The following is a 13,879-nucleotide window of genomic DNA, read 5'->3' on the forward strand; positions in this document are numbered from 1 at the left end:
AGTAGAGATGGGGTTTCACCGTGTTCCCCAGGCTGTCTAGAACCTCTGAGCTCAGGCAATCCACCCACCTTGGCCTCCCAAAGTGCTAGGATTACAGGTGTGAACCACCACTCTTGGCCTTGTTTTGTTTTTACAAGTGGGTGTTAAATGGTGGTGTTTAAATAAAAATACTTCAGCAAGTGTCAACAATGGTGCCTGTGGCTAGGGTTTGGGAGTCACAGGTCAGGGGTGGGGCAGGGGACCATGTGGTGGCCAGCTGGCCAGCCTCCTGTCCCTGTCCCGGGTCTCAACCCCAACCTGACCCCAGGGGAAACCCTTGAGGGAGGTAGAGCCAACTGCCCAGGGAATGCTGGGGCCCCTTCACCCATCTCTCTCTTGCAGAAGTAGCAGATCAAAGAGCGATGAGACTGTTAAGCAAGCACAGGGCCCCAGAGCTTCGTGCTTAGTGATGGCCCAGGATCCCACCAAGAACCTGAAGGTCAAACTCTGGTTTCTCCGGTGGTAGCTACGAAGGAGGAAGCTCAACTCACAGTTTTGCAGAGTTTTAACTCTTTCTCCTGGGCTTCCCTGAGCTCCCTGTGAGCGTCTTCCTGTTTTAACTCTTCCTTTAGTACCGAGCACTATGGAGAAAAGGGCGACAGAGAAAGAGACGGAGGTTGGCCAGGTAGGGTTGTAGGGGTAAGGCGGGGCTCCAAGGCCCTGTGTGAGCCCCTGAGAGCATTTCCTGCTGTTTCCATCCAGTCACCCACTGAGATCCCAAAGGCATCCCATGGTGTCTGACAGGCACACAGGATCCCGCAGCGGTTCCTGGTTCTCCACTCAGGAAATCAGAGGAATAAAGCCACTACTCTCATCTTCAAAAGCCAGCAATCTAAACCGTAAGGAAAATCCAGCTTTGGAGAGTCTGTGCTGAGGAATAAACGCTGATGTCCTCGGAGGGCCACTAGCGAGCTTGGACGGCGCTTAGTGCCCTATGCAATTTACACCTCCAAGACACCACTGCGCTGGGAGCGGCGGTGGAAATGGAGCAGCCATTCCGGAGGGCAATTTGGCAACAGGCATTAAGAACATAAATAACGGGCCTCCTTTTTGACCCAGAAATTCTGCTTTAGGAATGTATAAGGACAATGGTCGGGCACATCAGCAAGTCTGTGGGTTCAGGGATGTTTTTGAGAGTATTGTTAGCTATAGTGAACTAAAAGGAAATACCCGGCCGGGCGCGGTGGCTCACGCCTGTCATCCCAGCACTTTGGGAGGCTGAGGTGGGTGGATCACGAGGTCAGGAGATCGAGACCATCCTGGCTAACACGGTGAAACCCCGTCTCTACTAAAAATACAAAAAATTAGCCAGGCGTGGTGGCGGGCGCCTGTAGTCCCAGCTACTCCGGAGGCTGAGGCAGGAGAATGGCGTGAACCTGGGAGGCGGAGCTTGCAGTGAGCCACTGCACTCCAGCCACTGCACTCCAGCCTGGCAGAGTGAGACAGAGCAAGACTCCGTCTCAAAAACAAAAACAAAAACAAACAAACAAAAAAAGGAAACACCCATGTCCGATAACCCAGGGGCTGTTTGATTCCACTGTGCGCAGACAAGAGAATTATGATGGAGCTTTAGAGACCCATGAGAAAAGCTCTTATCCATGTGGGGAAACAGTGGTTGTTTAAAGTTTAAAAAATGTGTATAGTGTAAATTTGTTGTTATATATCTGTTACAGAGGTATTTTCTTCCAGGTAATTTTAGAAACAAAACAGGAGGAATATGCACTCAAGTACTGACAGATTTCTTGGGGTGGCATTTCTCTTCTCTCTTTAATTTTGCTTTCCAGTTTTATCTACATTTTATTCTAAAATTAACATAGCACATGTAATTTGAAAAATAAAGACAGTCATTTCGGATGTTCACATGAGCAATACCCTTGGTCACAAGGAGCCGACGTGCTGATAAGTGCCAGGTGCGGCCTGGAGAAGAAGGCAGACCTGTTCCAAGGTCCACGAGGAAGGGAAATGGGGACACAAGTAACCCAAATGCACTTTGTGGGTAGAGAGCCCTGGAGGTGCTGTTTCTCCATATTCTTCCTACCTAACATCACCTCTACATCCCCGACACACATCCACACACCCCATGCACCCCACACACCCACACATCCACACACCCCATGCACCCCACACACCCCACACACACCCCACACCACACTGACACACCCACACACCCCACGCACCCCCCACACACCCCACACCACATCCACACCACACCCACACATCCACACACCCCATGCACCCCACACACACCCCACACCACACCCACAACCCACACATCCACACACCCCCACCACACCCACACCCCACACATCCACACACCCCATGAACTCCACACACACCCCACACCACACCAACATACCCACACACCCCACGTACCCCCCACACACCCCACACCACATCCACACCACACCCACACATCCACACACCCCACGCACCCCACACACACCCCCACCACACCCACACCCCACACATCCACACACCCCACACACACCCCACACCACACCCACACATCCACACACCCCACGCACCCCACACACACCCCCACCACACTCACACCCAACACATACACACACCCCACACACACCCCACACCACACCCACACATCCACACACCCCACGCACCCCACACACACCCCCACCACACTCACACCACACACGTCCACACACCCCACGCACCCCACACACACCCCACCACACTCACACCCAACACATACACACACCCCACACACACCCCACACCACACCCACACATCCACACACCCCACGCACCCCACACACACCCCCACACCCACACCCCACACATCCACACACCCCACACCCCACGCACCCCACACACCCCACACCACACCCACACATCCACACACTTCACGCACCCCACACACACCCTCACCACACCCACACCCGACACATACACACACCCCACACACACCCACACATCCACACACCCCACGCACCCCATACACACCCCCACACCACACCCGCACCACACCCACACACCCCACGCACCCTACACACACCCCACACCACACCCACACACCCCACACACCCCCCACACACACCCCACACCACACCCACACCACAGCCACACATCCACATACCCCATGCACCCCACACACACCACACACACCACACACCACACCCAAACCCCACACATCCACACACCTGATGCACCCCATACACACCCCACACCACACCCACACCACATCACACATCCACACACCCCACAACCCACACACACCCCCACACCCCACACATCCACACACCCCACACACACCCCCACACCACACCCACACATCCACACACCCCACACGCACCCCACACACACCCACGCCACACTCACACATCCACACACCCCACGCACCCCCACACCACCCCCACACCACCCCCACACCCACACACCCCACGCACCCCACACTACCACACCACTCCCACACCACACCCACACCACACCCACACATCCACACACCCCACGCATCCACACGCACCCACGACACCCACACATCCACACACCCCACGCACCTCCCACCACACCCACACCCCACACATCCACACACCCCATGCACCCCCACACCACACCCACACGTCCACACACCCCATGTACTCCACACGCACCCCCACACCCACACCCCCCCACACCACACCCACACATCCACATACCCCATACGCACCCCCACACCCACACACCCCCCCACACCACACCCACACATCCACACATCCACACACCCCACACGCACCCCCACACCCACACACACCCCCACACCACACCTACACACCCCACACCCCCACACACCCCACGCACCCACACATCCACACACCCACACATCTACACACCACGCACCCACACACCCACACCCCACGCACCCACACACCCACACATCCACACACCCCACACACACCCCACACCACACCCACACATCCACACACCCACACCCCTGCACACCCACACATCCACATACCCCACACACCCCACATGCACCCCCACACCACACCCACACATCCACACACCCACACACCCCACGCACCCCACACTCACCCCCACACCACACCCACCCACACATCCACACGCCCCACACACCCCCCACACCACACCCACACACCCACAGCCACACATACACATACCCACACACCCACACATCTACATACCCCACGCACCCCACACATACCCCCACATCACACCCACACATCCACACACCCACACCATACCCACACATCCACACCCCCATGCACCCCACACGCACCCTCACCCACTCACCTACACACATCCACAGCCCCACACCCATACACCCGCACACACCTACACACACACCCATACACACCTACACACACCCACACCCACACACACCCATACACCCCCACACACCACACCCCCCCACACTCATCCACTCACCCACACACTCACACACTCACACACATCCACACTCCCACACACCCATACACCTGCACACCACACCCACACACATCTACACACTCAACTACACACATCCACACCCCCACAGGCCCATACACACCCCCCACACCACACCTCCACACCCACATACACCCACACACACACCCACACCCCCCCCCCACACACACTCCACACCTGAAACAGCGACAACACATGTAATCCAGGCGGTGACCCTGCTCGGAAGACGGATGCAGAGGGCTTGTCGAGGCGGGCTAACCAGGCGCAGAGGCAGAAGCGCACAATGAAAACCGGCCTCTCACTTCTCAAAACTGATTTTGTTATTTCCATTTCGCTGATGACAAAGGGGAGGCCACATCAGTTACAACAAAAGCCCACTCTGGGCTCAGACCCTGTCTGTGTGCCCCCGGGGCTCCTGTCCTGCCTTTCCCCAGCTCCAGTTGAGGCACTGCAGTCGGCGCCAGAGGTCACCTCTGCTGCTTTGTCCTTGGACCCCCAGATCCACCCCATGCATCCACCCCCAGATGCACCCCACCAGGGTACCTGTGCAGACTTGGCGAACTCATCAGGCACACCTGAGATGAAAGCTGTTAGGTTTTACCTTGACTCACCGAAACAGACACATCTCACAAATACTGAGAAATCCTATAGGTTCAGGATTCTAAAGTCAGAGCATTGAGGTAAAGTTTGAAAATAGTCAATATTATTATTATTAGTATTAGAGACGGAGTTTCATTCTTGTTGCCCAGGCTGGAATGCAATGGCGCGATCTCAGCTCACTGCAACTTCTGCCTCCTGGGTTCAAGTGATTCTCCTGCCTCAGCCTCCCAAGTGGGTGGGATTATAGGCGCCCAGCTAATTTTTGTTATTTTTAGCAGAGACGGATTTTCACCATGTTGGTCAGGCTGGCCTCAAACTCCTGATCTCGTGTGATCCAACCACCTCGGCCTCCCAAAAGTGCTGGAATTACAGGCATGAGCCACTGTGCCTGGCCTCAAAATTACTTTTAAACAGCCCTTGACTTGCCTACCAGGTTCACTACACAGAATATTCTTATGCACACTATAAAGTCTAACGGAAGAAATGAAAGTCTGTCTAACTGCACTTGGATCTGCAAACATTCTGCTTCGAAGGTGCCTGTGCAAACCAGTGGTGACTGGGATGAGGTGAAGCCCACCGTGTCCTCTTTTGCATGCAGTGATTCTATTCTTAATATTAAGCCTTGCCACGGAAATATCCATGCTGAGAGGTGCATTTACTGCTGGAATTAACCAAACTCATTTATAACGGGCATTAAAAAATGTTTCCTGGAGTTGAAGCTACATCTCACTTATTCTAGGGCACATGCATGCTGCTCCTTGAAAAGCTGCAAAGAATTGGCTAGCTGTTCTAGTTTTTCTAGGTGGACATTGTCCCCCACCCCCCGCCCCCAGCACAATGGTGTGAGAGGAAGGAATTAAATTTAAAACAAGAGCCCAGGGGGAATGAAACGAGCAAATCATGTGACTTCACTTTAGTTGCTTTTCACCCGATGGCTACAAGAAGGTGATACAGTCATCCTTACTCACTCTAGAACCAAGGGCTTCCAGCTGGTGGTCCTTGTCTTTGTTCTGACTTTTTAGTTGATTGACTTTTTCCTTTAGTTCTTGAACTTGCTCATCCTTTGCTAACATGTCTTTTTGCAAAGATGACACCATCCCTGTAAAAAAGAAGACTCACAGAGGTCAAAGAGGCAGTGAGGATGACTGTCATCGCTGCCGCTGTCAACCAGTTTGTGACGAGCCTGGCACCGAGAAAGGAGGTGTCTCCAAGGATCCCAGGAGCTTGAATGGGGTTGAGACCAATACCCACTGCACATCATTTGTTCAAGGTCTCTGTGAGAAGGAGAGGAAACATCTGTCGGGGTGCTGTGGGCATCGGCCCTGCGTGGGAACAAAGGCTCAGCAGAGAGAGGGACCAGGAGGGGCCACGAGATGGGCCTGTGGCAGCAAGGGACGTGTTGATCCACACTCACACACTCATCTGAGTTTGGAAACCGTCTCTGGCACTTACTAGCTCAGTTGTCTTTTTTCTTGAGACAGGGTCTCACTCTGTCACCTAGGCTGGAGCGCAGTGGCATGATCATGGTTCACTGCAGCCTCCACCTCCTGGACTCAGGTGATCCTCCTGCCTTGGCCTCCCAAGTAGCTGGGACTACAGGTACGTGCCACTTTGCCTGGCTAATTTTTGTATTTTTTGTAAACATGGAGTTTGGCCCACGTTCCCCAGGCTGTTCTCAAACTCCCAGGCTGAAGCAATCTGCCAGCCTTAGTCTCCCAAAGTGCTAGGATCACAGATGTGAGCCACAATGCCCAGCCTAGCTTAGTGGTCTGAACAAGTTATTTAACCTTTCATTGTATCTACAGAGTTGTTGTATAAAGAACACAGAAGAGTGGCTAACACATAGTGTTTATTCCCTGCCACCCATGACTCTATGTGGTAGCCAGCTTGCAAAAGGGCCCCTGTGATTCCTGCCTGTTAGAATACCTGGCCTAATGTGGCCCCCTCCCACCTGAACAGGGCTGACGTGTGTAACTCATATGGCCCTGTGGAAGTGGTAAATGTGACTTCCCAGGGCGAATCATCAAAGATGTTGTGGTTTCTTCTTTGCTCTCCTTTGGGTTACTCAGTCTGGGGAAAGCCAACCGCCATGTTGGGAAGACATTCAAGCAGCCCAAGGGAAGGGCACACATGGTGAGGAACTGAGGCTTCCAGCCAACAGCCTCAGTTGAGTCATTCCAGAAGGGGATCCTTAAGCCCTAGTCAGGCTTTCCATGACATGGCAGCAGTCGCTCCTACAACCTCGTGAGAGACCCTGAGCCAGCCTAAGTCACTCCCAAGTTCCTGAACCACAGAAACTGGGTAAGATAAACATATCTGTTGCTTTTTATGGGATAACTTGTTATGTGTCAGCAGAGAGCCAATATATTGTTGTATTATCACATGGAGAAAAAGTGAGAAGGGTGCATAATGCAGTGGTATTGGATTATCTCATATGGTCCTTTTCTTAGAAAAACATTCATCCTAGTTTTGTTGGGGTTATCAATCAAGAATCAATCTTTCTTGCACAATCAAGGATGTGTAATAAAGAACAACATGACTGAGAATTACATTGTAAAAATGAGCTTTGTCCGGGGACACAGTTAAGTTCCTTGGAAACAGACTGTTCTCTCTGGGGCTTGCCTGCATGCTTTGTGAGGCGGGACCAGAGTGACCTTTTCTCTAGAGTGAATTTGGCTCAATTCTCCACCAGATGCCCTCTGCAGTGCAGGGTTGCCCCATTCTGGATGGTGGGAAAGTGAGCTATGCTCAGGCCTGCGTGTGCTTTGAGATGGTTCCCTCTGCTCCTCCCGGGTGGTTCCTTCCCTGCCCGCATGCACGTGCTGATCACGCTTGACTCTGCTGAAGACTTGAGGGGGACCCTCTGAGATCTCCGGGGTGCTCTCCGTGCAGCCCCCTCCCGCCTGGCATGCCGCCCAGCAAACTCAAGCTATGCTGGCTTCTCCACCTCCATCTACTCAAGTTGGGCTGACCGCTGGGCTCTGTCTGGCTTCCCCTCCTGCTGGAAGGGGTCTGGAAACTCTCTCAAGTGCAAGCCAGCCGGGGGCAATCGTAGGTTTCATCTTGTTTGTTTCCACTCCCTCCCAGATCACTGTCATGGGCTTCTTGGGGCCAATATATGGAAACCATTATTTCAGACATTTTTTCTGTTTGTTTTTCATTTGTTTGTTTGAGTTGTTTCAGGCAGGTGAGGAAATCCGGACCTTGTTCCTCCATCTGCCTCTCTTGCCATGGAAGATGGGGTTTGTGATGTGTTGTCATGGTTTCTGTGAGCCTGGGTCACTGAGTGGCCACAATGACCAAAGCCCCTACTGACCCATGATGGGCCCAGGGAGGAAGCAGGATATGAACCTGTCTATTGTGAGCACTGAGACTTGGGGGACTGTTTGTCACTGCAGCGTAACTCAGCCCAGTGCTTCTCGAGCTTGAGTGTGCACACGCAGCAGCCAGGGGGCTTGTGAAAGTGAAGACTCTGATCGGAAGGTCAGGAGCGGGGCCTGAAATTCCCAGTTTCTCACAAGGATCCAGGTGATGCTGATGCTGCTGGTCCAGGGACCACACTTAAGAGTTGTGAGAGTGTAGCCCATCCCAGGTCACACCTGAGCCCAGGTCTATCTGACTCCTTGATTAGAGAAGTGGTGTCTGAGACAAGCTTGCAGCGTGGATGGGGTGTGATGGGCAGACCCCGGGGAGGAGGGCAGGGCCCAGCGAGATCCCCCTTGTATGCCTGGTACCCAGAGTGGCCCTGCCCATAGCGCTCACAAGTATCCAAGAACATTCCAAGTTAGGGAAGAGCAGAGGTAGAAGCTGGAGTGGGGAGGGGGACTGCAGAATGAGGCAGAGGGAAAGGCACGGCCAGGCGGCCTGGGTCGTGCAGAGACAGTGATGGTGCTGGCTCAATGCCAGGCTCAGCTTTCACAGCCATGGGCATGTTTCCTGCTGTGCAGGGGGGACTTTAGGAGCAATATCCCCAACCCGGACTCATTCTCTCCCCACCACCTGCTTTTCTCTCTTCCCCCTTTCTCTGTCCAAGGCCCTATCACCTGCAGGTCTCTAGACATGTCATTCTCTGCCTTAAAAACCCTAATGTGTCCCATCACACTTAGAAGAAAAGCTGAACCCCTCCCCTGTAAGGTGGCCCTGCCTCCCCCCTGACCCCAGCGGGTCCCACAGCCCCTTGTTCCCTGACCCCAGCCACACTCGCTGGCCACTGCTCCCACACTGCGGCTTGGTCCTGCCCCAGGGCCTTTACACCCACGATCTCTGTCCGGCATACGGTTCCCAGGGGCCTCCCGACAGCCCCTCCCACCTCCTCAGAGATATCCCTGCCCAGGCACTAAGCCAGGGGTGTCCAATCTTTTGGCTTCCCTGAGCCACACTGGAAGAAGAAGAATGGTCTTGGGCCATGCACAAAATACACTCACGCTAACCATAGCTGATGAGCTAAAAAAAAAAAAAAAAAAAATCGCCAAAAAATAAAATCTCATAATGTTTTAGGAAAGTTAATGAATTTGTGTCGGGCCTCATTCAAAGCTGTCCTGGGCCATATGTGGCCCGCAGGCCGTGGGCTGGACAAGCTTGCACTAAGCTATTCTCTTTCACTTCACCCCATGAAGCGCTTCCCCACCACGGTGTCCAGCTTTATTTCCTCTGGAGGACGGATCTCTCTCTGGCATGGGCTTGTTCATTTATCTGTTTACTTCTTACTGTCTGTCATCCTCTCCCACGTGTGAGCCCCGTGAGCAGAGGGGTCTTGACCGTTTGCTCAGGGCTCTCTCTCCCCAATGCCTAGAGCAGTGCCTGGCATCTAGCAGGCGCTTCATAAATGTGTTGAATGAATATGAATGAATGAATGAATGAATGAATCCAGGCTAAGAAACAACTGTGCCTGGCAAGGGTGGGCCATGAGTTGGCTGCCCCATTCCCACCCAAGTTCTGGAGTATCAGCTACCTCTCAATTAGCAAAATGCTTTCGCTCTGGCCCAAGAGCACCAGTGTGAGATTGGGTAAGAGGCTGGGTGCCTTAAACAGGCAACCCCATTCTAGCCACATTCTAGTTCGCATTCACAGCAAACTGGCTCATGGGACTGCCTGAGCCACAGCTTGTCCTGTGTGCTCCCTGGTGAGGTCCATGTTCAGCAGGCCCTTTAGCTAAGAGATGGCACATAAACCTCTGAGGACGAACTCAGATTCATGGACAGGAGCTGCCTGAAGGGATGCTGGGAAGAACTCTGAGATTGCAGCCAAGTTCAGTAACAAAAAGTATATGGTTGGTTGGTGATGTCTGCTGTGGCCAAGAACATGGGGTGAGGGAGTGGCAGCTCCCAGGCCCAACTCCAAAAATGGCTCACCTGATGCGATAGCGTTGTCCCTCTTTAAGTTCTCGCCCTCGTTCTTCAGGGATGTGATTTCTGAGTTCCGCTCCGACAGGGTCTGGCACAGCAACTGGCTGTACCCTTTCTGCAGGGCACTGATCTGTGGGAGGAGGCGGCACAGTCAGAGCGGGGCTGGCCCACGCCTGGCAGACACACAGGTACTTCTTACAAGCTTGACAGAAAGATTCAGATTGACTTTTGGCTGGGGTGTTGGGGAAACTAAGCTTTTTAGTTTTAACTAGTGGGAGGGACAGGGGAGGGCCTGTTCCTTCAAGGACCACCACTTCCTATGTCATCAAAATATGAACCTTATCTTTGTGCCCATAAAGGGGCCCAGGCCCGGCTGCCACTGGGGGTACCTGGTTCCTTAATGTGCCTTCCAATGACCTTCGGACTCTCAGCCACAAACAGACCACCTGTTAGTTCCAGGTCACCCAGTACTGACTGGATACAGAGCAAAGTTCAAGAGAGGGAAGCAGGTTATAAAATTAATTCCCTCAAATGATAACAATAGGTTATATCTCATAGAACACTCTAGAGCTTACAAAGCCCGCTCACAGACACTACTCCTTCAACAGAGCCTCATATGAGGTCTCTCTGCAGGAGGCTCCGGGGAATGCTCCTGTATCAGTCTGTTTTCATGCTGTGATAAAGACATACCCGAGTCTGGGAAGAAAAAGAGGTTTAGGCCGGGCACAGTGGCTCATGCCTGTAATCCCAGCACTTTGGGAGGCCGAGGCAGGCAGATCACGAAGTCAGAAGATCGAGACCATCCTGGCTAACACGGTGAAACCCCCGTCTCTACTAAAAACACAAAAAATTAGCCAGGCGTGATGGTGGGCATCTGTAGTCCCAGCTACTTGGGAGGCTGAGGCAGGAGAATGGTATGAACCCGGGAGACAGAGCTTGCAGTGAGCCGAGATCACACCACTGGACTCCAGCCTTGTGACAGAGCGAGACTCCGTCTAAAAAAAAAGAAAAAGAAAAAGAAAAAGAGGTTTAATTGGAATTACAGTTCCACTGGCTGGGGAGGCCTCAGAATCACGGCGGCGGCAAGGGAAAATGAGGAAAAAGCAAAAGTGGAAACCCCTGATAAACCCATCAGAGCTTATGAGACTTATTCACTATAACAAGAATAGCACGGGAAAGACCAGCCCCCATGATTCAGTTACCTCCCCTGTGTCCCTCCCACAATACGTGAGAACTCTGGGAGATACAATTCAAGTTGAGATTGGGTGGGGACACAGTCAAACCATATCATTCTGCCCCTGGCCCCTCCAAATCTCATGTCCTCACATTTCAAAACCAACCATGCCTTCCCAATAGTCCCCCAAAGTCTTAATTCATTTCAGCATTAACTCAAAAGTCCACAGTCCAAAGTCTCATCTGAGACAAGGCAAGTCCTTCCTGCCTATAAGCCTGTAAAATCAAAAGCAAGCTAGTTACTTCCTAGGTCCAATGGGGGTACACGTATTGGGTAAATACAGCCATTCCAAATAGGAGAAATTGGCCAAAACAAAGGGGTTACAGGGCCCATGCAAGTCTGAAGTCCAGCAGCGCAGTCACACTTTAAAGCTCCAAAATGATCTTTTGACTCCAGGTCTCACATCCAGATTACGCTGATGCAAGAGATAGGTTTCCATGGTCTTGGGCAGCTCTGCCCCTGTTGCTTTGCAGGGTATGGCCTCTCTCCCAGATGCTTTCACGGGCTGGCATTGAGTGTCTGCGGCTTTTCCAGGAGCACGATTCAAGCCATTGGTGGATCTACCATTCTGGGGTCTGGAGGATGGGGGCCCTCTTCTCACAGCTCCACTAGGCCATGCCCCAGTAGGGACTCTGTGTAGGGGCTCTGACTCCACATTTCCCTTCTGCACTGCTCTAGCAAAGGTTCTCCATGAGGGCCCCGACCCCGCAGCAAACTTCTGCATGGGCATCCAGGCGTTTCCATACATCTTCTGAAATTCAGGTGGAGGTTCCCAAACTTCAATTCCTGACTTCTGTGCACCTGCAGGCTCAACACTATGTGGAAGCTGCCAAGGCTTGGGGCTTCCACCCTCTGAAGCCCCAGCCTGAGCTCTATGTTGGCCCCTTTTAGCCATGGCTGGAGGGTGTGGGATACAGGGTACCAAGTCCCTAGGCTGCACACAGCATGGGGACCCTGGGCCTGGCCCACAAAACCACTTTCTCCTCCTGGGCCTCCGGGCCTGTGATGGGAGGGGCTGCTGTGAAGGTCTCTGACATGCCCTGGAGATATTTTCCCCATGGCCTTGGGGATTAACATTAGTCTCCTTGGTACTTAAGCAAATTTCTGCAGCTGGCTTGAATTTCTCCCCAGAAAATGGGTTTTTCTTTTCTACTCCATCATCAGGCTGCAAATTTTCTGAACTTTTATGCTGTGTCCCTTTTAAAATGGAATGCTTTTAACAGCACCCAAGTCACCTTTTGAATGCTTTGCTGCTTAGAAATTTCTTCTGCCAGTACACTAAATTATCTCTCTCAAGTTTAAAGTTCCACAAATCTTTAGGGCAGGGGCAAAATGCCACCAGCCTCTTTGCTAAAACATAACAAGAGTCACCTTTGCTCCAGTTCCCAACAAGTTCCTCATCTCCATCTGAGACTACCTCAGCCTGGGCCTGATTGTCCATATTGCTATCAGGCTTTTTGTCAAAGCCATTCAGCAAGTCTTTAGAAAGTTCCAAACTTTCCCACATTTTCCTGTTTTCTTCTGAGCCCTCCAAACTGTTCCAACCTCTGTTAGTCAGTTCCAAAGTTGCTTCCACATTTTCAGGTATCTTTTCAGCAATGCCCCACTGTATTGGTACCAATTTAGTGTAGTAGTTTGTTTTCACACTGCTGATAAAGTCATACCTGATACTGGGAAGAAAAAGAGGTTTATTTGGACTTACAGTTCCACATGGTCGGGGAGGCCTCAGAATCATGGTGGGAAGTGAAAGGCACTTCTTACATGGTGGCAGCAAGAGAAAATGAGGAAGAAGCAAAAGTGGAAACCCCCGATAAACCCATCAGATCTCCTGAGACTTATTCACTATAATGAGAACAGCACAGGAAATACTGGCCCCCACGATTCAATTACCTCCCCCTGGGTCCTTCCCACAACACATGGGATTTCTGGGATACAATTCAAGTTGAGATTTGGTGGGGATGCAGCCAAGCCATATCAGCTCCCATTTTGCAAGTGAGGAAATCAAGACTCAGGGGGTGAGGTTGCTTGCTTGGGATTGCACAGATCAGTCAGTGGTAGAGTTATGATCCAAATCCAGGCTTTAGTTGCCTGCTTCTAGTTCTTCCCACTTATCACGTGGCTCTAGGAACCAGCATTAAGAGCCTGAGGCCGTGAAGCATGGTAGGGACACAGAAGCCAGACTGCCGTCTGCAAAATTGGTCTCTGCGTAAAGGTAGGGAGGACACCAATTCTGTCCCACTTTTTAATTCTGTAAGTGCGGT

General features: G+C 52.3%; 1 protein-coding gene across 20 annotated transcripts in view; it reads right to left on the minus strand.

The window, feature by feature from the left end:
• FHAD1 (forkhead associated phosphopeptide binding domain 1) overlaps nt 1–13,879 on the minus strand; it is a 156,571-nt gene that overhangs the window by 80,346 nt on the left and 62,346 nt on the right. For 15 of the 20 annotated variants that reach the window (XR_012425833.1, XM_065529680.2, XM_074019596.1 and 12 more), the window contains 3 exons: nt 10,391–10,514; nt 6,008–6,138; nt 531–620 (listed from right to left, as the gene is read on the minus strand). Coding sequence is in view for 19 of the 20 variants with exons in the window: in XM_065529680.2 (XP_065385752.1) it covers nt 531–620; nt 6,008–6,138; nt 10,391–10,514 (345 nt within the window). In the remaining variant the exon portion in view is untranslated. Of the gene's footprint in view, nt 1–530; nt 621–4,616; nt 6,139–10,390; nt 10,515–13,879 lie in introns of those variants that run through there. The other 5 variants (XM_074019591.1, XM_065529693.2, XM_065529686.2 and 2 more) reach the window with 3 other exon arrangements.

Source organism: Macaca fascicularis, chromosome 1 (genome assembly GCF_037993035.2).
Source record: "Macaca fascicularis isolate 582-1 chromosome 1, T2T-MFA8v1.1".
In the NCBI taxonomy this organism is placed as follows: domain Eukaryota; kingdom Metazoa; phylum Chordata; class Mammalia; order Primates; family Cercopithecidae; genus Macaca; species Macaca fascicularis.